Source organism: Dufourea novaeangliae, unplaced genomic scaffold (genome assembly GCF_001272555.1).
Source record: "Dufourea novaeangliae isolate 0120121106 unplaced genomic scaffold, ASM127255v1 scaffold33, whole genome shotgun sequence".
Taxonomy (NCBI): Eukaryota; Metazoa; Arthropoda; class Insecta; order Hymenoptera; family Halictidae; genus Dufourea; species Dufourea novaeangliae.
Window position 1 is genome coordinate 464,600 of NW_015373915.1, and position 26,501 is coordinate 491,100.

At 37.9% G+C, this 26,501-nt stretch overlaps 2 protein-coding genes across 3 annotated transcripts in view; one reads left to right on the top strand and one right to left on the bottom strand.

The window, feature by feature from the left end:
• The window catches only part of LOC107194219 (trichohyalin), a 42,140-nt gene extending 29,863 nt beyond the window's left edge, over positions 1–12,277 (top strand). The window contains exons 2-5 of the mRNA XM_015583809.1: positions 3,695–3,942; positions 4,711–6,964; positions 11,022–11,205; positions 11,986–12,277. Of these exons, the coding sequence (XP_015439295.1) occupies positions 3,699–3,942; positions 4,711–6,964; positions 11,022–11,205; positions 11,986–12,207 (2,904 nt within the window). The 5' untranslated portion in view covers positions 3,695–3,698 and the 3' untranslated portion in view covers positions 12,208–12,277. The remainder of the gene's footprint in view (positions 1–3,694; positions 3,943–4,710; positions 6,965–11,021; positions 11,206–11,985) is intronic.
• Positions 1–26,501, bottom strand: part of LOC107194220 — a 105,497-nt gene that overhangs the window by 74,881 nt on the left and 4,115 nt on the right. The gene's annotated exons all lie outside the window — the stretch shown is intronic.

The following is a 26,501-nucleotide window of genomic DNA, read 5'->3' on the forward strand; positions in this document are numbered from 1 at the left end:
AACATATATAGTAAATGTGGTACAGGAAGAGCTGTATACAGGATGGACCAAATAAAGTGTTATAATTTGTTTTCTCAGGAACCACTGTATACACCGAATTTATTATTCGGATAGATCTTATCGAAGTAAATAACATTTACTTGAAGCATTTTCTTTATTCTGCATAATTAAAGAGATAGGGTGAAAAATTAAAATCGCTTCTAAGTACGTTTAGGTGTAAGTATTCTAAGCTATTCCGATTCTATTTACAAACATGATTTTCTAGATATTTGCTTGATAATGGGATCATGATTTCTTAAAAGATTATTTTAACAATCAGAACTTTAATTACAAATTTTCTGGAGAGATGAACACTTCCAGTATTTCCAGATATTCCTTGCAAATGAAATGTTTGAATTGGCAAACTTTACTGGAAGTGTTGATATGATATTAGTGTTAGGCGAATGGAAACGTAAGTACGAACATGCTGTTACAGTATTCAATGAGCGTTTGCACGCGAGGAAATCATATATGGCATTTATACGTTTGGAAAATTGACAAAATACGTAGCAAAACTAAAAGTATTACACATGATGACAATGCTACTGCAGTCTCGGCAGCAGTAAAGTTGATCTAAAAGTTAATACTCGGCAACACGATAGTAAAATCATCCGTACATCAGTTACACGTATAATACAAAAATAAAACAAATAGCATCCCTTTCACATTTAACTTCATCAAGATCTGCTCTAATTATTCTTTGTACATGGCTCCGTGAACGCATTAATGAAAACAATTCATGTTTACTGTTGCTTTTCCTTTTTTATGAGGTTACTTTTGCTAATAATGGCCAAGTTAATAGACATAACATACATTCTTTGTCAAATGAAAATTCCCATTGACTACGAACTCTGGTATTTTAACACCGTTGGTCAATGAATTGGTGGTATGGGATTCAATAATGAATTTTCAATGAAATCATGTGATTGGATTTCACTTCTTCGAACAAACTCTGAAAAGTAGCTTTTGTGGCGATTTAAAAAAAATGTTGTTCCCACAATTTGGAAGGTATTCCATTGGACATGAGAAGGAAGATATGGCTTCAGCATGATGGCCGAAATGTCCCACCACACTTTACTAGTGATAGGCGTAGGACTTTATAATCCAAATTGGAAATGTAGTTTTGTTCACTGAAATCGACAAGTGGTTTTGTTTTGTGGCCATCTTGTTCACCGGATTCATTAGATTTCTTCTTATGGGGTTCCATAACGATAGGCAATCACTCAGCAACGAAGGATAATATAAAAAGAAGAATACGTATTGCATATGTATCAGTAATCCCATCAGTATTATTAAATGTTCCAAACATTATTCGTGAAAAACTTAATAAGTGTTTAGAAGCAGAAAGATATCGTTTTGAACACTTAATAAAATAAATCTCACCCCAGAATACGTTTATTTAAAAATTTTTTTTCCTTACATTTCTTCTTTTCGCTTCCACGAAGTTTCTCTTCAGAAAACTATTTTTCGTCATAACTCCTTAACTAGGAAGAATAAAAAAACATGTTATTTAGTTCGATTAGATCTATCTGAGTAACAAAAGACTAATACTCCCCTCCATAGAAGAAATATGAGGGAGCCCTTCTATGACCTCCTAATAGTCGTCCAAAAAAAGTTTATTTCATTCTAAACGATTAGCCCCCCCCCCCCAATCACGTTTAATTTAAAAGAAGAATCAAGTTGACATTCGCAATGATTTCTGAGAAAGCAGCTTGTTACTCACAAGTAATTAGCGTTATTATTTAGTCTAATTTTCCTAAAAATGATGTCTTCACTTTACCATCAGGCAATAATAAATGGCACTATTATTATCATTATAATCATCTGATAAATCAGTGATACGTATTGCTTAATATGTAACATCCGATATCCATGATTTATTATTTACTCTTATATTTCATCAATCTGATTGTATCAAATAATGAACATAATAATATACATATATAGATGTTCTAGATAATCAACTTGAAAATCGGTTGAGTAGGCGTGCAAGTGAAGAAAGCTTGACTAACTGGTCTTTTCATTTCCTCCCGTATCTACGTATTGTATAATACTTTAAAGTAGATTCTGTCGGAAGCAATCATCTATTCGATAAAATTTATATGTAGAATCATCTGGTTTCTGGTCGTACCACGAATTTTACTGTATTTTGTCTAGTAACGATTACAATAATATTTTATCATTATACGCATGCACAGAAGTAAGTGTAAAGAACCTATTTTTATATACAAGGTGGTCGTTAAAAAGTCTCAAAAAATTTAAAAGCTTAGGCTCCAAGATAAAATAAGAAGAATTATGAGTAACAAAATAACCGTCCAGCTGTCGTTTTTCCAGTTATGAGCATTTAAAAATTAGTTTGAGCCTGCCTAAAACTAGTCAATCCGCAGGTAACTGGCAAGTAGAGGACAATTGGAAAGAAGGACCTACAATGCTATGAAGGTCAAAGTAAAAATTGTGGGAAATTCAGCGATATTCGGCGGTACTATATAAATGTCTGTTACATCGAAAAATCAGTATTAAACTTACCTATTTTATTATATCTTCATGAACCGAAGTCTCAAAAATTCGTACACCCAGTGCGGGGAGTCACCAAAATGTTTACAAATACACAGCGGGTATCTATCAAAAAGTTTGCATGTACATAACAAACATCCACTATACAGGCTTTCCCAAAAATGTCGTCCGACCCGGAAATGGGGCACTCGGGGGGTGAATTGGAACAAGTTTTTCCTTAGCAACAATGTAATCCGAGGCTTCGTTACCGAGATATTAACGAAAAACCGCGACCAATCAGAGCGCGAGTTTGCCAGTCGAGTTCCCGCGCTAGCGGTGGCTACGCGCTACGTTTGTACTACGAAGCTTCAAACAAGTAGGTCAGCATGCATCGCAGGAAACTGCGTATAATAGCAACTAAAGAAAACGTAACAAATACAATCATACTTTTTATCATCTGCCGTTTGTTATTGAAAGAGATTAATAAATGAAACGTAAATGTAGGCAAATTATGTGTTTCGTTAATATCTCGGTAACGAAGCCTCAGATTACATTGCTGCTAAGGAAAAAGTTGTTCCAATTTACCTCCCGAGTGCCCCATTTCCGGGTCGGAGGACATTTTTGGGACACCCTGTAGAGTTCGCACATAAACAGCGAATTGCAACCAACGAACTTATTAGAGATATAGAACGAGTATTCATTGAAAAGGTCATAAATACACCGCAAGTATTCATCAAAGCGCGACGCTAACTACACTAAACAAAATTCAACTGTATTATACGGAAGAAACTGTAAAAGGATTAATACAGAAATACTTTCAAAACCGTATATTATATCGCCTCCGAGCAGGCAAATGAATCTGTTGTTAAAATTTTCTGTAAACCGATCACCACTGTTGCAAGGTCATTGTTTCTCCTGAAGAAAGTCTAGCAGGGAAAGTGTCTGTGAATCGTTTAAATTTTCGTTACTGTTGTGTGAACGTTTCCAAGACACATGGGAAGGTTGACGACGCGGTTGGCGAGTGTCCTGCAAATATGAGAGGCAGAGATAGAGACAGACACCGAGGAGACAAAGACCGAAACAGAGTCAGAGACAGAAACGGAAACACAGACAGAAACAGAAACAGAGGAAAAATGACCGAAGAATGTCCTTTTGATTACAGAAGGATGCAGCCAGGTGTGATAGTAATTCAAGCAGCGGTCTGGCTAGCGTTGTGCATGGTAGTAGTGGGGACAGCCATCCTCCACCCCTCACGCCTTACTCCCGATCAATACTTCCATTTGATTACACACCGCCGTGGACTCTATCGAGGTGCCGATGGCCAACTGTACTGGAAGGATGAGAATCCTGCTTCAAGTCTGCGGTTCGACCTTACGATCAGCCCGCGAAGTTCAGTTAAACTAGACACTGGTACGTCTCACGTTCTTCAGAATATTTCCTCCTTACATGGATGCTGCTTTGAATGGGTAACTCAATTGAACATAGTAGTGACCAGGATGTTTTTAACTAAAGATTTGAAGAGCGTTCTAGCCATAAAGTACGGGATTCTGTCTATATGTTATAGCGTTGCTGATAATGACGACGCGATTATAGAGATTAGTGCGCACGATTCTGCGATCGTTTCATCCGCTGACTCTTATATTCGCGTACTTTTTTTACTAACACAAACGAATATGTAGTTCGCAAATCTAAAAAGTAATTTTTGTCAACGAATCAAACTTTCAAATAATTATCTCAATCGTATACAGTTGATACAAAAAAGAAACCCATGCCTATTTGTATACTGAAATAATTAGCTCATAAGAAGAAGAGTTTCTTGAATATGAAATGAACATGAAATTTAACTTTTCACAAGTTAAACTAAGTTGGATTAAATAAAAGTAACTTCACGTCAGTAATTTAATAAAGCAATTGCAATCCTGTATCTAATCCATTATACATACATTGCATTAGTGCAATATATTATATTTCACTTTTGTCGTATACAGAAACTTTTACAATGTATGCAACGTGCTAGTAGTAAAGACAATGTCATTATTGTGGACTCGATTCATTCAGAAGAATTAGGAGACTATGAGATACGGAATGATGTTGTGGTTGATATCTTCGTATCTTATAGATCCTTACCTTTTTATTATTTCATACTCGAGAAAATTCACGTGTTTGTACATTTTCCAGTCTCTCCGAGTGGATCCTTCAGATCTAAATACTTTGACGAAGAACTGTTCTTCCCACGAATGGGAAAAAGCGCCACATATGATTTCTCATCTTCGCCTGAAGTCGAGAAATATACAGAAACTTCAGAATCTCCTTCGCGTAAGTCACCGCCGTCGGAAAATAATGATCCTTTCGTAGCCGATGACACTTTCCAAGATCAAGGACCTGGATCAGTGGAGATGTATAAATTGGATCTGCTCAGAGAGAGGCCTTTGCTGAACTCAACCCCCATATCCAGATTATTAATAAAGACCAAGAGCAAAACACCTAAGAAGTTCAATCATAGTAGTTGGAGGGCTAACATGTCGGAGAATAAAACGATTAATTCAAACAGACTCCATAAACAATCCAACTCATTCACCGATTTCAGCTCAGAAATGCCGCCCGATAGTGATCCTTTCAGTGTTGGCGGGGTACCAGAGTTACAAGTGGGCTGTGAAGGATTAGAAGCGTCTAATCACATGCAGAAAAGGTCCATAGAATTTTCTAACAAGAATACAGATGCGGTAGACCTGTGGCCTGATGTGACGCCGATATCACTGGACCTAGACTACGATCTGTCTACTGAAGATTACGAAGAAATGGATGAGCTCCTGAAGCTGAAGAAACTGGAGACCACCAATATGATGCAGAACAGAGGCGACATTGAAGCCACTCTTCATTCTGAGTTTTATGAGGAACAAAGACGGGCAGAGAAACTACCTGTCCGGGGAGATTTAGGCAAGTCGGATTTGAAGAACGAGTCCACTATCAATGGCAAGCAGCCGGAGGACAGTTTTGATCTAGCTGGCATCAAGGATTCTCAGAATGAAAGATTGCCAAGTAATCCACGTCGCAAGATTCTATGGTTTGAGGACAGGAAACGCTCGAAACGAGAAATGTGGGGTTTCGGGAAGGACGAAGGCGTGGTGTCCAGTGCTGAGCTGGAGACCGAGAACCAACGGCGGAGACAAGATTTCGAAAAACGAAGGAAGAAAGGAGAGATGAGAGGTCAGGAACAGGAAAGGAGACATAAGGACACACACAGACAAGATTACACTGAGAATCGAACCAATGCTGACATCGAGAGAATTAGAAGTGATTACGAGAAGCGGTTACAACAAAGGGAAGAAAAAAGGAGACAGCGGCAGTGGTCATCATCAAATTCGTGGCAGCCGCAAGAAGATCACAGGCAACATCTTCAGAATGAAAGAATGCAAAGATGGCGTGATGAAGAGAGACGGGGAAAGGAACAGCCTCACAATAGAGAGGAGTTTCGAGTACAGGAAGAGCAAAGGCAGCAATCCCGAGATGAGGATTTGAAAAGACAGAAAGAGGAGAGGAGACTACTTGAAGAAAGACGAAACGATCAGTCCAGGTGGGAAGTAGAGGCGAGAAGACGACAAGAGGAAATGAGACATCTAGAGGAACAAAGAAGAGAATGGATGCTGAAGAAACAACTAGAAAATGAACCTTCGAATTTTCTACCCATGCGGGCCAGTCCTAGTGAAAGTAGACAGACTGAACTAGAAGTAGAAAAAGAGCGCAGAGAAAAGTTAAGGAAGTACATGCAAAGCAATCGACCGGTTATTGTGAACCATTCAGCTGATCGACAGAGAGAAGAGAATAGGAGGATGCTGGAAAGGGAACACAGAAAGTTGGAAGAGCAAAAGTTGCAAGAATATATTCGAAGGAATCAACCCATTCACGTTCTGGAGACGAACAGATCCGACGGGAATAATTGGCTAGAAAACAGAAGGATGGATAATAGGTACCCTGGACCGGAGAACGTAAGAAGGAATCACGGTCCATCTGCTCCGACGAATATCAATCCCAGAAACTACGTGGACGAAATTAGAAGAAGGGATACGGTGGAAGGGAGAATCCGCGAACGAGAGAGACAGGAGGTAAATCAGAGAAGAATAGAGGCTCTGAGGCGAGAAGAAGAAGTGCGAAGGATGCAGTCGAGGAAGTACGAGGAGCAACGAACCAGGCAAGAAACGGCGAGGCTAGATGCCGAAAGAAGGACGAAAGAACTGATCGAGGAGCAGACTAGACAAAGTCCATCTGGAAAGACTGGTTCGTTCGAGACTACGAAACTTGGAGATCGTAGAAGATTCGAGGAGCCTAGGAGGAAACAGGACGCGAGCCTTATTCGCAGTAGTTTAGAGCCCAGACGGCCTGCAAACATCGAAAGACAGAAAATGGAACTAGAGAGGGGAATAATCCATAACAGGTAAAATAATGGTTCTGAAAGGACGGACAACCTGATTTTATGTTTACATTGTACCCAATAGTTACAAGGAGACAGCACGACATTGCACCTCCGATTTTTGTTATACTTTGTGAGTTTGTAGTACCCGGTTAGATGTGTAAAGTGTGTAAGTGAGAAAACGCAATGCTCAAGCGTTTTTGAAAAAATCAGTTAAGATGTTTGGTGAAAGGCACCTATGCACCTATACACAGTGGTCTCACGTTGTACTCCATAAGACACCGTAGTCCCGCGCTAAGGTCGCAGTTTTATACCAAAAGAGTCGACGGTTCGAATCGTGCTGGATCCGCGCATACTTTTTTTCATTTTTATTTTTTGTTTTTTTTCTCCTTTTCTGAACACACGTTTTTTGGTCATTATCCAATATTCATTTATAGTAATAAATATTTATTTAAATATTTTTAATAATTAATTACCTCATCATTCATTTTTGCCTGCCAGCTACAAAGTGGGATTTGGCTTACAAGTAAGATTTTCCATTCATTCCTCCACCCTTTATCTCATAAATATTTTTAATATTTATATGGTATATAAAGCACCAGTTTTTGTTTTATTACCAGAAGAGTACTAATTTCTTTTGTTATGGATTTGCACGTTATTAATTGAAGTAAATACTAGATAATGACCATAAAAAGTGTATTCAGAAAACGAGAAGAAAAAACGAAAATAAAAATGAGAAAAAGTATGAGGATCCAACAAGATTTGATCCGTCGACTCCTTTGGTATAAAGCTGCGCCCTTAGCGCGGGACCACGGAATTTCTTTTTGGAATTTAAAAGTGTTTCTTTTGGCGTACAAACATAAATTTTGCATCTTGTCTTAATAACTACAATAAACAATAGTAAACATTATATTTCTCGGAAAGACTTATACAGATTTCTTGTCTCGTTCAGTTTTAATCGCTTTGGTCTTTTTTATTGTACGACCGGGAGTTTATGTACCGATCGTTGAGGTATCGAATTATTCTAATAGGAACTTATGAACCTGTGCCCTATTGCTAATGTGCTATACTCTCCCAAAAACACCTTATAAAAAGGGAACTCTTTTCACTAATTATATACTTACAAACTAGTTAAAAAAGAGACATTTAACACGTTCACTGCCACAGTGAAAAAGACTGTGCGTAGCCAGACACACTTTATTTTGTTTTTTAAGTCATAAATCTTTGAAAATATATGCGTTTGATTAATAGAGATTGCTTGTCTTGTTTTAAATTATTCTGTGATATTAATCTTATGTCAAAATTTTGTAGACGTATTTAAATAATCCAGCATGTTTGCAATGTTTCAACTACGAATTATCTCATAGCTGGCTGTCAACGTGTTAAACAATAACAAAAACAAAAACAAAAATATAACAATTATTTACAGGATATTCATTTAAATCACAAAATATTTTACTGAATATAGATTTACTTCTAGTAAATATTTTATTATTTTGTACTACTTTTCTTTACTTTTTAGTTATCAACGAAGTAGGTTTGAGTGTCATAGTTGTAAGCTGAATAAGACTGAGAATGAAGAATCTGGGTTTTCCTCGGAATTGGTAGTCATTAATTAGACCTATCTCCGATTCACTGCTTATGCGGTTTCCTTTGGTTGTCAAGAAAGTTTTTCTATCATCCACTAATATTTTTCACTATTTCAGTTATTTCTTTCTATTTTATCCTATTCAGGCACTGCTATACTATATTTTAGGTTGTTCTGTATGTTTTGTGGCGGCCATTTCATTGATTTGACGCGGGACCACGGTGTCTTATGGAATACATTTTGAGACCTCTGTGTATAGTCGTGCATAGATGCCATCCACCAAGTGAGCCTGTAATGTTTATTTAGAATTATTAAACATCTACTCCCATGGATTGAAGTGCTTTACGTTAGACAGAAATTCACAAGATCGTAAACTACCAGAATATTCGAAAAATATCGACTTTTGAAAGTTGTACATTTGAATACATGTTTAAGAAGTTGACGTGAAATGACTGCGCAACGGTTATCATAACCTCCAAGATCTACAGCATGATGCGAAAGAGAGAAAGAAAGGGCAGAGAAGGGAGAGGGAGAGACGGAATGAGGGCGGGGGGGGGGAAGAGGGGGAGGAAGGGAGGGATAGAAGGGAGAGGGTAAATGTTCAACATCGCGGTTCGTAATTTAATATTGCATTAGAAAACAAGCGATGTTAATGAAACAAACACCTTGACAGTGTTACGAGCCAGGGTCGCGAGCAGCGCGAGAGGCCGGCGGAGTAGATTTTCCAAGGAATATGGTTTCTCAGTTTGTTAGTGAATCTGACATGAAGTCAGAAAGCCGTTAGGATGATGAAAGCAAAGACGAACTTGATGCGACATCAGGGAGCCTCTACGAATGGAATCACTTGCGGACGAACCTGATGCGAAATCGGGGACTCATTGGATGGTGAAATTCGTGAACGAACCCGATGCGAAATCGAGGAGTCCCTAGGATGAGATTGCGCAGACGAACTCAGCGCATAGCTGAGGAGCTGCGAGGAGGGTGGAAAATTTATACAGACGTACCTGATGCAAAATCAGGGAGCTGCAGGAAATGTTAGTTAAGCCTCGTAACTCGTTTTATAAAGTTAGATACAACTTGAGCGGTAAAGTTGTATCGTGTGGGAAAAATCAACTACGATTATAATGATTACCAAACCAATGAATTTTAATAATAAAATTACTCACGTTTATTAAAGAATATTATTTGACTATTAGACAATCAGTTTTTGGTATAAGTATGTCTATGGTCTGTTTTTTGAAAGATGATTCCTGGGAGGTAGGCCCGAGTTTTCGCGATGTTGCCGCGATCGCGAGACACCTACGGTACTTGTGTCTCTCTCACTCCTCGCATCTTGGCCAATGACGTGCGACCATCGACGTGAGTCCTCGCCTACGGTCGTCTGTCCTCTTTCACTCTTCGCGTCTTGGCCAACGACGTGCGACCGTCGACGTGAGTCCTCGCCTACGGTTGGATGTCTCTATCACACGTATTACAAACCTCTCGAGAAGGACCTACCTACAATCTCAAGGAGTGGGGACTGCGTTCGGCACGTGGCCGTCAATAATCCATTGTCTGGAAATGGCGGAGAATGTTGACGAGACGCAGAACGTTTTCACACGTCAAAAGTTAAAATACATGAATAAGAAAAAGTTTATTTCTTTTAAAAGAATGCATCGTACCCAAATATTGAGCAACATATTAAAAGGAGATTAAATTAACACGTAGGTTATTAAACGCTACACGTGGAAATCGCAGGGGAAAGAAGGAAGTTGGTTTACCGAGCGTCTGAGCGAGAGGCTCACGTGCCGAAGTGCCGGAGGATGGAAAGAGACACACAGTGGCATTGAGACCATGCAACGTCGCACGAAATACGCAGCTCGCGTTGGATCTCCGCTAGGCCACGCGCCGAGGCAGGCCAACCTCCCAGGCATCATCTTTCAAAAAACAGACCATAGTGTTGTGTTGTCGCGGTAAAGTATTAGGTGTAATATTACCGGTTAAATGCTCGGTGTTAACGCACTGGCAATGCGGAGACTAAGAGCGGCTTTAAAAGATTACCGAATAGAACTTCAACTGAACTCGCGGGTTCTATAAGCTTAACTGATGATTGGAAAAGGAAATTAAGCCCGACCTCACTGAATACAACCGACTCTTTACTGGATATAATACGTCGTGACTTTACAAGTGACTGTACTATTCTGGTCCACGGAGGGTTAAAAACAGAGGGTTTATATAGTTCCAAAACTGGGTTAGGTTTCATTAGAATTTCTCTATAAGGAAATCTTACCGGTCACGATTGAATCATGATTCTGTCTCTGGTTGCTATCCAGTTAGTTGAAATTACGCTCCTCTATTACTTGAGGAATAAACAGACAGAGTTTTAGTTTAGAATATAATAGATAGAGTTTAGAATACAATTGAAAATGAAAATTATTCTCCATACGTAACAGTGTCGCGCATACTGACCTTTTGGTCGAAACTTATAATACAACACCCCCTCTTCTCGCGTAGAGCGAAAGAAGCCAGTGAGCACCAGGAACGCACCAGGGCAATGCCAGAACAATGGCAGCAGCAAGAAGAGGCCAGATTGAACGCTTTGCCTGTAAGAGCCAGAATAATACTTCGCCCCGGAGGATCCTCCTCCAAGCCGGGGTTAATGTCGAGGGCTGGATTTGACAACGATGTTGGTTTCCCAGTAAGCTATTTTCACCTTGTTAAAAAACTTTAACGGCCAATTTCACATACGCGTGAGTTCGTCCAGGACGCCTGTTACACTGTTCAACAAGTTTTAACACCTCTTTTGATTTTGTAACCTTCAATAAACGTTTCTGATAGATCCTTATGAATTGAATACGAATTTGCTAACTGATTCTTCTCAGAAAGTACAGTTTTTGCAAAAATTAAGTTTTTTTAAAACCGCAATTTTTCAAATTTTACAGATTACTTGTGCTTTTACAGTAATAGTTATTCTGTTGCTTTTGACACAACCTAATTGTGTGGACTGTCCAGAGAGATATGATGTAAATTGTTATTATATTATACACATCGAAATATGTTTAAATAATGATCAAATTGAGAAGGATACGCAAGACCCACCAACTTCTGCAGATATTTTTCTATTTATTTTTAAATGTAGGGGTCTAGGAGAACCTATAACCATAACATGTAATAGAGCAGACCTTTCTGCTAAGGAATGTGTGAAGGAAAGTTACAAAATCATGTGTTGTTTTCTATAGAGACGCGAAAAAGTTCATCAAAACACGTTGCAGTGGCTGTGGTACTCATGAAAGTATGGCAAAATTGACACAGAAACCATATCTCTTCTCAGAGTCTATGTAATTATTGTACGGGTTAATCGAGAATATTATAACAGATTATCATATCTAATCACCGAACAGCATGTTTTTATTATGTTCATTAAATAATAATTAAAATTAACTCGGAATGCGTTGCTAAACTTTTTTTTTGTTTTCAGAATAATAATCGGATCGCAACCAGTCCGCGACCGTTCCCGACAAACCCTCCGCCATGTGTCTGGGCTGTTATTCAGTGCTGTCCAACCAGCACCAAACGTTTGGTCAACTGCTTCGAGACTATGGGCTGCGCCGGTATTCATTGGGATCCGAATCCTTGCAGGATCTCCATCATTCAAGCTGCTAGGGAGCAAGTGATGAAATTCTACGAGGACCGCGAGTAGAACGAAAGTGTTTAGCTTTGTGTTTATATTCTACCGCATCCACGGCTGAGTTAATTTAATGTATACAAGATGGAACACAAAAGAAAGTTAAGTTTACAAGATGAACGTTGTCTAAACAAAAATATAGGTATTTGCTTTTCTATTCATCAGAAAAATCTCATCAGCTGATTGGTAAATTTTTCATAAAAATTTACAGGAATTTTTTACTGTCCAAATTTTATAATAAGTATTACATCTCTACGTAGAATACATAATTTCTTCGACAATCACGACAGGTTTCGTAGGGATTAATTAACTCTGAATGTTGAAGCAGGTAACCATTTTTGGTCGCATAATGACTTTTTTTATAAATAACATATGATTGAATAAAATATCGATTTAAATTTGTAAATCCATAAATTCTCGACCTTTAGAGCGGGTTGAAAATATTGAAGCAGATCATCTTTGATTAGATAACAAACTCTAGTATAGAAAATGAAAAATAAATAATATTTAAGATCATTATTTGATTAGAAACAGTTTCCTGCTGCAATACTTATAAATTTATGAAATTCGCCGATATTTTAGAAACAATGATAATGTTCAGGGTAGCGTAATTGCATAATTGTTCAGTATTGGCTGTTCGACGGTTTCGTTGCTGAGCAATCATGGAAAAATATAGCCCTAAAAAGAAAACGAAAGAGAGTTTGTAAGCGTGTGTGGTGAAATAAAGGGAGGAAGAGAAGTAATGAACAATGACGCGACATCTGTTCACATCGCAAGAGTTTTTACCAGTAATTCTTGTCTTTCCTTTTATACGTAGAGTTGTACGTTCGCAGCTTTTTCACAAATGGTATGTACGTAGACCTTACTTGCCGTAATATTGTTATGTTACATTCAGAAGATGAATACTTTAATAATGACATAATGGGCAAGTACGGGCTTCTTTTGACCCATAGTAGGTATATGTTTCTGTTAATTATACAAAGGGTATAGCGGGATAGGGGGGTGAAAAGAGCTCTTAGGTCGATTTAGACTTGTAATATATGATTCGATAGCTTGTCAAGAAAAAGTAGTCTGTACCAAGTTTCAACACTATTTCGATCAGGAGGATAGTACAGTAATCCCGCGTTGAACGCAACACGAAAACGACTCGATGAATCCAACATCGTCATCCCCACCACTGGGGAAGGGAGCCCTGGAATTTGTCAAGCGCTTAGTTTTTTGCCCGACGCGTCGCGGCGGCATCCCTTTCACGAGCCGACGGCTGAACGAGGGAAAATCAAGAAAAGATTGCATGCCTGGGCATCGGGTGGCACGATACTAATGTAACGATGAAACTTTTTTAGTGTTGATTCTTTGTTAATGAAACTTTTATTAACATATTGGTGAGATTATTCCGATTTAAACGATACCAAACACGGTATAATTTAGAACATATTTACTTATGTAGAAGGTGTTAAAAATTCATATTCTTTTATTATTGCTTCTGATAAAGTACAAACATAAAAAAATGTTGAAGCCTTTGTTTATTGTGTACAAAGGTGTCAGAAAGATTTAAAATGGTACAACATTGGATATCGGAAGGAAAATAAATAAACGCGTACGTAGGTATACATATACAGTTGCTCATGAAAGGATTCGAACGCACCACCGCTGTCTTTAATCCATCATCTAATAATTTATCCCGTGTCATACTCGGGCAGAGCGTCTAGTTATCGAACTGTTTATTCCGAGTGAGACTCGGAGTTTTAAAAAACGAACTGTGCGTCATGTTTTCCCGTTTGCTATAGCGCTATAGCCAGCCTGTGCATTAACCGAGTCGTCGCTCGCAGTGGAGCCAGAATACGACATACAAAGGACAGCGAATGAAAAAGAAAGAGAGGTCTGCGTGTCGGTGAGACCAAACTTTGCTACCTCGACTTTGACCTCTCTTTCTTTTGCATTTGCTGTCCTTCGTATTCCGTATTCTGGCTCACCGCGATCGACTGTTGCAAGTCGATGCGACACGGGGGAACCGAGTGGTGCGACAAGGGTACGAGGCTAGGATTAGGACCCAGAGAGCTGTCGACGAATCACATTAAAAGAATCACCTCGATTGGCCGAAACGGTATGACAAAGACCGTACAAGACATACCGAGACCGAGCAAGACAACACGAGCCGCAGGCGGTTACAATATAGTCATTGGCCGACGAAAGCATCACAGGCGGGCCACGAAGTCGAGTCGAGTGTAACTAGAAGCTTTCTCTCTGTTTTTCAATCGCTTGTCATTTTCTACGTTCGGTACTTTACAAAGGCAAACTGTCGAGGCTCGAGTTTCGAGCAAAAAATTGCATTGTGAGGTGCTGAAAACGTTTCCACGTCGTCGTGAATGCAGCGAAGCGGACCCGAGTTTGTTGCGTTCAACGCGGGATTACTGTATATGGAAAAGTCGAGTTATCGATTTTTCCCCTATTTTCCCTGTTTAATGACGCGCAAAAATTCTGTAAAAATTCTGATAGATAGTGTTTATCGGGGCGCGTGTTGACAATTTTTTCACGATTTTTTAGTTGTCTATTCTAGTTGTGAAAAATAAAAATTAATGAAAAATATATTTTTCTTATTGAAGTTTTAGCGGCACCACATTTATCCTTTCACAGTAGCAACATATTATCATAAGTAGTGTTCTCAATTTTTTGAAACTTCTTGGTAGAGTATGCTGTAGATGAAAAAATCAAAAACCAATGTTTTCTGTGAAAAAATAACTTATACTTGGAATTTTTGTATTTCCTTCATTAAATACATAAGTACTTATATTATACGATTTCACGTGTTTCTACATTCAGCAAAATAAAATCTAAATTAAAAAAATTAAATTAACACAACTGCTGGAGACAATGTTATGTCCCTTATATACGAAAATATTAAGTTACATACCAACAGCCATCGATAACACAGCGATAACCAAATGCCTGACTACAAAACCGCTGCAAACTCGACTGCGGGTTCGAGCCCTGCCTGTGCTCACTTTTTTTTATTACATTATTAGTATTTATTTAAAAATACTTTAAAAATAGCTTAAAATATTTTTGTTCTAAAACATTACAAAAATAATTTCGGAACAGTTTTCATCGCACCGTTTCTCTAGCTGCATATCTTTTCCTTTACGGGATTGTTTGTAATTTTCTACGTTAAACAATTGTATGAGTTTTATTTTAAAAGCCTTTATCTTTAATAACCGTGGGTAGATTGCAGCAAATGTGATTGCTTGACGTCCTCAGTCTTTTTCTTTATTTCGCTGCTTCTCCTTCCACGTGCACTAGTAATGATACGATTATTTGTATTTCTCGATACTAAATACATACATGATCTTTATGTTAAGAATGCCTATTGCTATGATTATTTTGTGGATTGCAACAAATGCGATTGCATGACGTCCTCAGCTTTTTTGTTATTTCTTTTTTGGTCTTTTCAAAGAATTTTAGTCATCGAGTTTACCTGGTAGACTCGACAATCCTGATGTCCTCTGTATTGTTTTGTGGACAATAATAATTAAGTCATATATTATGATAGTCGACGAAATGAGATGACTGGTGTTCCCAGAATAAGCATTTCTGTTATTTTCTTCGAACCTAATTCTACTTAGGTACAGTAGTCTCTTTATGGTGTTATTCATATTTTTATAGTAGTTTTAATTACCCACTCTTTGTTAATGACACTTTATTTGTAATATTTAAAAGCCAGAATACCATTATATCCTTCTCTGTCGTCTCCCTTCTCGATAAATGAGACCACCTTCCCGTAGTTTCCATCGAGCAATGATGCTTTTCTTTTGTACATAATTGAAGAAGAAACAAATCCACGCTTCTAAATAGGATTATTACGAAACCCCCATCCCAAACATCGTGTGCAAAAGTGATCCGCTCGGCGTGGAATAACCCAAACAGGAAGAATTTTTCCATCACCACTTACAGTTATTAAGGATAAAAGGATAAAAGCTTTCAAAATAACACTTATATATTCAATTAACGAAAAAATTACAAACAATCCCGTACTCGAATAAATATGTAGCTAGAGAAACGATGCGATGAAGACTGCTCCAAAATTATTTTTGTACATATTTTAGAATAAAAATATTTTAAACTATTTTTGAAGTGCTCTTAAATAAATACTAGTCATTTACATTTAGCTAGAAATTTAAAAAAATTTAATTAATGTAATAAAAAAGAAAGTGACTACAGATGGGGCTCGAACCCGCGGTTGAGTTTGCAGCGGTTTTGTAGTCGGGCATTTGGCCTGTTTTTTTATTTTAAATCATATACGTTTATTATACCGTAAATAACAATAATAATAACAAACATAGATCCTTAAACGTATAAATGGATAACAGTCGCAAATTTTTATGGACTAAAGATCCATAACGGATACACGCAGTCTTTTCGTTTCGTTATAATAATTGCACTCGAAAACTATCGTAGAGTTTGCGGATATGTATTAATCATGTTTACTATATATAGAATGTTTATATTTATTTTAATTATATATAGTGGCTTATAGGCTAGTATAGAAAAGGTATAAATAAAAACTATACAACACAATACATTATCGCAGAAGGATTATAAATATTAGTTTTCTAATGTTGAACGTTAGCATTGATTATTTATCAGATACAAAGTGTGGAAGGAACTCGTTATGTTTTTTTTTCTTTTTTTTAAACTAGTTGTAATTATTTGTACTTATAACATAAGTGCATAATGGTATTACATAAATGGTATGTAAAACTTTCTGTAAGTTACAAAACATGAGTGACACAAGATATCACGTATATGCATAAGCATATAAGTACAAAAATGGAAAGTTGTTTTTGTAAATAAAAAAATTTATAAAAATCATATATTTTATAATTCAATAAACCATTGATAAATATACATTTTTGCATGCAATGACTATCATGCATAAATGACGTCTCGTAGAAAATTTTCCTTCCGATAGACTAATATACCATTAAAAAACTGAGCAATTTCTGTATTTACATTTTTTCTCTATCTCGTACTGTTACAAAGTTATATCAAGATAACGCAAAAATTTTAAGTGCTGATTTCACCTCCTCATAGTGAAAACGAACACGAAAAAAAATTTGCTCTAAGCATAGTTCAATATACTGTACATTTATGCGAAGTTTCATTAAAATCAGAATTTTCGGTTTCCGGACCTTCCCTTGTCAATATAGTGATTTGTTATATTTTGTTTATATTATGGCTTAGATTATGCTAAAACTGAATCCTTGTTTTTTTGTTTTTGAAATTTAACCTAGATATGAATAAGGTCATGTACCGTATGTCCGTTCTAAGTGTCTACACTTAATTATTCCTGTAGGTATCAGAAATACGAAAAAATATTTCAGATGAAAGTTATATGGTATCGAGGGAGACGTACTTTGAAGATAACTTTCAGTCCTTGAGGTAACCTTGGAATGTGCTGTGAAGGTCACCTCTGAATTTTTTAATAGAACCCTACATTTTTTATCATATTTTCCAATAGCTGACATCGAGATGGATTCAAAACACTAGATACAGTTGTATTTGTTGCAATATTTTGTTGAGTTATTAACACTCACACTTTATGTGCCACCAGTATTAGCGGTAGCCAATGTACACCACGAGGAGATTGTTCAGTCGAACTTTGTACATCATGGTGGCTCTAAAAAGTAGCGATTGTGCGTGCGTGCGTAGTGGTTGTGTGATACTACAAGTGTGAAATAGAATTGCTTGATACTAGAAGAATGTCTATGTTATTTTGAGCTTTATGACGGAATAACCTGTTTATATTACGGAATAGATTTTTGTTGTCTTTGATGCATAAGTTCGGTATTCTTTGTCTCCAATGTTTACTTACTCATTCTTGGAACGCCAGTTTAATTTTGTAACGAAGAAGTTTGTGGAGTTTTTTGAGCAATTTTATTAGCTTTATTGACGTCTCTGTTTCTACTTTGTATTTAGGTAAATTATTTATAATAGTTATGACATAACTTTTGTTTTTACGTGGTTTCTGAATGGCTGCTGTAATGAATTTGTCTGTGTACAGTAATGTCTCGATAAGTGTGAATGCCTTGGTTCCGCGGAATCACATTCACGCTGTAGACGAACAGTTGTCAACACCTCGTCAATCTGTTTCTTGCTCGAAGCTCGAGCCTCGGCCGCTTGCCTTTGTAGTGTTCCGAACGTAGAAAAGGACAAGCGATGTGGAAAACAGAAAGAAAAAGCTTCTTTTTCCACTCGACTCGACTGCGTGATCCGCCTGCGACACTCTCGCCGACCAATGATTACATTATAGCCGACCAAACAGTCCGAGTGTGAGTCTGAGTGATTGGTAGCTGAAACTTTGTTATGATTTAGTTCCTTGATGTACTTATCAATTTCCTGGATGGATAAATTTTTATTGTTTGGAAGTTCTGTATCAATCTAGCTGTCCTTATCAGGTTGTAATCTTTAAAATTTAATTTGTGGTTTGGGTTATGTTCTGGTTTCGCAAAGCAGAACTATGTCTGGTGTGTGTACTGATAAGAATCCAATTAGTGTTGCCCTGCGTTCATTTGTTATGATAGAGTTGACATTTATGGAAAACACTTTTAGGTTAGTTATTGAATTTCTACTCTGGGTTTACGTCTAAAATTTACAATATGGCGTTTATTTGTTGAGTGTGTTTGTATTTGTTCGTAGACTATACTAAATTGGGCATTTATTGTGCTAGATATTGTTACTTTTATTTCTTCTAAGAATGATTGTGATACACTAAGATTGTTAATCGTGGTTAAGGTGGATGGCTTTAGGTGTGTTGGGTTTAGAGTTTGTTTGCCAGCTAAACGTAGACTATACTAAATTGGGCATTTATTGTAACTAGATATTGTTACTTTTATTTCTTCTAAGAATGATTGTGATACACTAAGGTTGTTAATCGTGGTTAAGGTGGATGGCTTTAGGTGTGTTGGGTTTAGAGTTTGTTTGCCAGCTACTATTGTACTGTATGATTTACTAGGGTCAACTAATTTGTTGATGTGTTGAATACGTTTAAGTTTACTATTTCAGATTTGTTCTCTCCGTTCTTTAATGCTTGCTTTGAATTCTTGTAACTTTGGGCATCCTCTGTACGAAGCAGAATGGCCATAGTTCTTACAGTGAATACAATAAGGCTCGCTTGAGGGGTCGGTTCTGTTCAGATGATCAATTGGTGGGAGCACACACTACCCTGGATTATGTTTACTATTACATTTTACACATCTGTATTCTAAATTGCAAGTAACAGCTGCATGACCTATTCGTTGACACCTGTATTGGATTTGGTCTTCTTTGATATTTCCTTCCCATCTGACTATTGAATACAAGACTATTTTTATTTGTTTTAAGTTTTCAATATTACTAGTTGTGTCTATTTTAATTAAGAATATTAGTATAGTCGACTCTAACTATATTGCCATGGTCGGAGCTGTAGGGGAGTAAAATGGCAATTAGTTCAGAGCACACTTCATGCTAAGTTCTATCGTCATAGCCTCGGCCTCAGCGCCTGCGCATATGCTGGATTGTGCTGGTGCACCAGCACACGCAACGTGGTGGGAGAGCGAATTTGTGCGCTCGAAAGTACGTGTGAAGGGGAAGTGCTTCGCGTGGCAATATGTTTAATGACAATATAGTCAGAGTCCACTGTAATCTTTTGTTATTGCTAATTAACCTTTTGGTCTGGAACTTTTTCACACTGAAGATATTCAAATTTTCAATTTTCTTATTTACTAGGTCTTGCAAAACTTCTTCTTCTCTTTCATTTTTGGGTGTGAATGTAAAAAACTGTACGTTACTCACAAGTTTTTTAAAAATTTATCGCCGTGCTTATATGAAGAATATGTTTATTAGAGTTTATATTTCTGATAAAGAAATTTGCTGTAATACCTGCTTTTTTTAAGAAGTCTATTGTATTCTTTGTTGCACGATTTATTATATTAATTGGGGCTGGTCTAGCATGTACGTTCTTCTTTGTCCTATATCCATTGGTTCTTCGATTGGATGTTTCTTCACTTCTCTCTGTGGTGTTCTTATTTTATATTAGCATTTGGATGTTTCCTTTCTTCCTCGAGTTTTGTGTTGTGTGTTTATTGGTTATTTGACATTTGATTCCTACTTGATGTTCCTTGGTCACTAGAAATTCCGTGCTCATTTCAGTTTTATACTGTTTTGGCGTTGTCATGATACTTATATCTTGCTGCTCTGTTGACAGTAGATCATATTTGTTAAATAGCTGAATTCCACTTTCCTTTTGGACTTATTGCAGGTTGTTTTCTCTACTTCGTTCATCTTCTAGTTGTCTGATCAGTTTTTCTATTGTTTGCTTGAGGTTTTTAATTATTGCTTTCAAATTCTCTTCTGATGGTGTGGAATGTTGCTAACGGATTTACTGGTAGCTGGTTCATAATTCATTTCTGTCTCTGGTGACTGCAATTTTTTGCCGGTCTTTGTCCTTCTTTCTGACATTGTCTTTGGCTTTAAGTGGTTTTCCTGCTTTTGTTAGTTTGTATGGGGATAAAACCTTTCTCATCGTTTTTGTCTTGTTAAATTGTTTGACTGCTTCAGCGATTTGAATTTTGTTAGAAGTACTTTCTTTGTTAAAATTTAATACATGATTGATTGCTGTTAGTTTTTGTGGATCTATTTCATACGTGTGCTCGGCTTTACCTTCGTTTATGCATTTTAGGTTAGGTAATGCTACTTCCCTATTATCGGGGCTATCAGCTTTTTCAGCAGCCACTGCATCATTATTACTTACGGTTAGTGCCCCTGTTACACAGTCAATCGGTTGATCAATTTCCAGTTATATATGACATATCTTATCCGCGATTTTTTGCTTAACTCCTTCGCATCGGAGGACGAGATATCTCGCCACGTGATTTCGTTCATGATATACTTTGAACGAGATATCTCGCGCTCGCGTTCCCGTTTTTCAATGTTTACAACTGAATGTCACTCATCGGTTGCTTTAGAGTACTTTAGACGATAGTATTCAGCTTCAACATTGAGTTCATTACAACAGTTTTCACGGAGCATTCCGTATGTGTAGTTATTATGTTGCGATGATTTAATAAGAATCGCATTAAGAGAAAAAATAAAATCATTAGTTTCTAGAAACAAAACATTTTCTTCATTTGACATTCCTAACCGTTTCTACATTCACATTCACAGTGACCTACGAATTTATTTTGATACAAATCGTTGGACGAGATATCTCGCGTTATATTAAAAAGGCATGTGAGATATTCCGTACACAGCGTCGCATGAACGACTTTGTGTCTCGGATATTTCGTACATAGCATCGCATGAAAGACATTGCGTTGCAAGATATCTCGTCCAAAGCATATCAAAAACGAAATCACGTGACGAGAGCGTAGGGGTTAAATGTAACAACAGTGGCCACGGGTTAGCTATTCGCTCACATATGTCAGGGTTCATGCCTTCTTTTAGTCACAAATTATATAACTAGGAGTATTCGTCAGCGTAAATTAATTTCCTTTTATACACACTAAGTGGTTTAATATAACGATGGCATTAAATAACGATAATACTTATTACTTTCTTGTATTTGAATATACAGATTAGATACGATGCTAACGCTTACGCAAGCACTCTACCACTGGGCATTTAGCCGCTGCGCCATCTGTGGCTATTGGTATGTGACTAAATATTTTCTTATATAAGATCATAGACGAGGTATAGGAGTAGATTTCATCTTATGGGAGTTGGTGGTCCACCTAAACTGTAGTACCGACACCTTAAAGAGCCTATGATTTTAGCGACCTTTACGTTTTGAGAACGGTGAATCTGCGGTGGGTACTGACACTAAATAATGATTTTAGCGACCACTACATTTTGAGAACAGTGAATCTGCGGTGGATAGTGACACTGAATAATGATTTTAGCGATCTCTATGTTTTGAGAACGATGAATCTGTGGTGCGTAGTGACACTAAAATGGAAATGGGGTACATAACAACATATGAAATGTCTACTACTATACCTCGTCTGTGATAAGATACATAGTATAGTGTCAAGTAGTTGGAGAATCAGAGAGAGAGAGACATAGCGTATGAAGGTTCGACCGGGTTTCGAGAGGTCGACGGGAAAGTCGCGATCGCGGTTGTGGCGGGGTAATGAGTCTTAAAAGTTAAATGACCGTACGGATGACTCACGGGAGGCTTCAGCTGCTCCAGACATTCTGTCATGTAGTCCAGCGTCGTCAAATAAACCTCCTCCGCGATGTACGGTAGCGTGGATTGCTGTTCCTCAGAAAGGGCGGTGATCAGCTTCACGTGTCCTACACGGAAGGCGACCCATGTTTCGTTGAGAGTAGAGAGGCTTACTCGCACCTCTTCCGTAGTTAAGTTGGCGTGTTCAACTTTCTTGAAGTTTTCCAGCGATCGCAGGATCGTTTGTTCCAACTCCAACTGGTTGTGGAGCAGTTCGGGCATGATGATGAGTCCAGTGTTCTTCCTTCAACTCCAATCCGGTTCGAAGGACCTACAAATGTATCGAAATGGGCTTGCTAGCCGCAAATTCCGATATGAAATCGCTGGGATCGCTCAGTGCTGAGCATGGAGGTTGAAGGAGGATTCTTGCGCAAGTGCAGTAAAACACACAAGAAATTACGATAACTGACCGAACACTTAGAACATTTATTAGACTATTCAAAGTAAAGAATCGTGAACTCTGACGCGATGTGCGTGCTTTAAGAAATGTTGGCCGCTTGCAACAATAGAAACTTTACGACAACGACGCGAGACACGTGCAAATTGTCGCGTGAGGACAGTACCGGTATTATTACTGTTCTGCGGGCTCTCGGTGTAAGACAATACTCGAGCACCGAGAGTTCTTTTTTGCACAATTCGGTGATTGGCGGTGAGTCATTGCGGGATACAGGTACGTACCAGCATTGGTTTCGGCGAAATCGCGTGATATTTCTCGGAACGAAGAGCGCGTCGGAATCTCGCGAGACTTCGTAAAAACTCGGGAAACCTGATATAGATAATAAATAAATATGTATGTAAGTATTAATTATCAGATATTATTTGTACAAGCATACTTAGTTTCAGAAATATTCTGAAAATTTTCAACTTGGGATATAAGATCTGCGACGCAAGGCGGCCCCCAAAAATATCTAGACAAACCAAACCAATCCATCTTTCTAAGAGTATATTAAAAATTAAAACACAGTAAAATATAAAATATATAACAAGACAATGATGTTGTACTTAGAAAAATGGGAAAGCCCCAGATTTTTGTAAAAACAAAGAAATAAATAATAATTCATCAGTAACATAAATAATTCCTTTATTAATGATAAAATTCAATTAAATATGTAGTAGTAATTGAAACAGAAAACGCAGTCTTTGACTTCGCAAGTGAATTAAATATGCTAAATTTAAGTAGTACAATATTTCATTGGGGAAGTAGCATGCATATTGCAGAAGGTTATGTCAAACATAACATCGATGGTAGATGGAGATGCTGCAGGAAACAGTGTAGAAAAACTTGTTCTATACATATTTGAAAATACCAATTTTGGAAGCTCACACCTAACCATATATACCTATATTATTTTAATATTGAAACTATTTAAATGCACATTGCTTAATTATTAATGTAAACAACATTCTTTTGTGTTGAAAGTAATTACAATATCAAATATTGATGGGTCAATACTCACTCCATTCAATACCCATTTGGTATCTCAACTGTACGTATCGATACCAAAAGTACTCAGTTATTATATATCTATTGTGCGAGTCCGACATATTTTACCTATAAATAAATGAAATATAATTAATTTTATAAATGTTTTTTTACTTCAGAATAATTTCAACGCAACAATAATAAATATAAATCATGTAAGAATTAAAAAAAAATAATTCATGTGAAAAAAAACAACACCGTAGGCGGGAGTCCAACTGCCAACTTTCGGATTACGAGATACTCGCTTTAACCGACTCGGCCACACCAATCTTGTCTTCAATGTTTCAAATTTGGATGTCTCATCCTGCCCACTAAAACATTTATGGTTAATTTTCTCGACAACGAAGGCTTATGTGGCGGAACCCCACTAGAGTTTGTTTATGCATAGTCTATATTAATTAATATAATTTAAACTCCCCTACCGCTGAAACAACTTGTAGAAATTCATTCCTGTCGAAAGTTCCGACAGTAAAGAAATTTCCAAACTATTGCAGTTCAATCTAATAAATTTTTCTACGAATATTTAGGATAGTGATCAGTAGAGTTGTAAGGATAAGATTTAATTGTAAAAATAATTTATGTATACACAACATAACATGTATATGTATATAGGAGCGTTGGAAAAATGAGAGGGCCCAAGCGGGATTCGAACTCACGACCCCCGGCGCCGAAAGCAGAGACTCTTCTACCCACTGCTCCACGGAACCCTCCTATTTTCCCAAGATGTTAATTTACTCCCTTGTTAGGTATGGAGTTCCCAATCCCACATATATATACTAAAAATTCAAGTATTGAAGTAGAAAATATGTATTTTGTTCTTTTTAAATGCCTCCCAAATCAATATTGTTTAAGTTGTTATTTTACTGAGAGGTTACAAAGTGAAATTACAGAATAATTAAAAATAAAATATATAACCCCCGCATTGCGATTCGATGCGGGTCTCCTGACTGTTGCTCACGCGTTTAGGTTACCGAGCATCGCGTCGAAAACGTGAATTTTCGTCGCAGTGGTATTCGAACAGGATTTCCAAGGCAGCAGTGATGTCAGAATCGTGGTACGGTTTACCCCCGCTCTTTTCCCACTATAGCTCACAGTCTCTCGAACGGCCAGCGCACATGGACAGGGCTGGGATATGCTTGTAGTGCCAGCACGGCGGATGTAAGTGGGAGACGCCGGTAGGTCATGGTGGGAGGCGATGGTACGCGGAGTGGAAGAATGGTGGGGGTAAACAGTACCACGATTTTGGCATCACTGGCTCAAATGAGTACGCGGCTTTACTGCGCTGCGGCCCGTGCGGGAGAGGTCTTATCGCTGGCGGTGTGGTGGGAAGATCTCTCCCCAGTCCCCACATGGGCCGAGCGCCGTAGCATGCAATGCTCTGTACGTAGCGCGCGTGACAGCCTAAGCTGCGTAGTGGAGGTACCCCTGAAATAGGAGACTGACTCCGAGAGCAGAAATTATGCAACTCTGCCCTAGAGAAATACAATTTTTTTAATAGGTATTAATTTCATTTATAAACTGCATATCAATTTTTAGCTTTTCGCCGCTTTTTGATTTGGTTGATTAACCACTTTAAAAATATTTAACATTCTCATGCCTAACTCTGACTTTATTATAAGTTTATATGTTTACATAGCTACTTATACTCAGTATGAATGAAACATGATACGAAATGTAGTTGATTAAGACTGAAAATATCTAAAAACATTGAAACATTTTATAAGAACAATATTATATACACCACACATTCTGTGATGAAATATGCGAGTTAAACGCGACATCGTATATATTCCATCCTGAGTGTGCTGGGCGACAGAGTGGGGTACGCGCACGCGTGTGGGAAATACGTGTGCGCGAGGGCCGTTGCAAATATACAATAAGAGAACGTCCATTTTAGGAACAGCTACTCTACATCAAGCGGCCAACTCGATACTATGGTCTGTTTTTCGAAAGATGATGCCTGGGAGGTTGGCCTGCCTCGGCGCGTGGCCTGGAGGGGATCCAACGCGAGCTACGTATTTCGTACGACGTTGTGACGGTCTCAATGCCACTGTGTCTCTTTCCATCCTCCAGCACTTCGACACGAGAGCCTCTCGCTGAGACGCTCGGTAAACCAACTTCCTTCTTTACCCTGCTACTTCCACGTGTAGCGTTTAATAACCTACGTATTAATTTAATCCCCTTTTAATATGTTGCTGAATATTTGGGTACAATACATTCTTTCAAAAGAAATAAACTTTTTCTTGTTCATGTATTTTAACTTTTGACGTGTGAAAACGTTCAGCGTCTCGTCGACATTCTCCGCCATTTCCAGACAATGGATGATTGACGGGCGCGTGCCGAACGCAGTCCCCACTCCTTGAGATTATAGGTAGGACCTTCTCGAGAGGGTTGTAATACGCGTGATGGAGACAGACGACCGTAGGCGAGGACTCACGTCGACGGTTGCACATCATTGGCCAAGACGCGAAGAGTGAGAGAGACACAAGTGCCGTAGGTGTCTCGTGATCGCGGCAACACTGCGAAAACTCGGGCCTACCTCCCAGGCATCATCTTTCGAAAAACAGA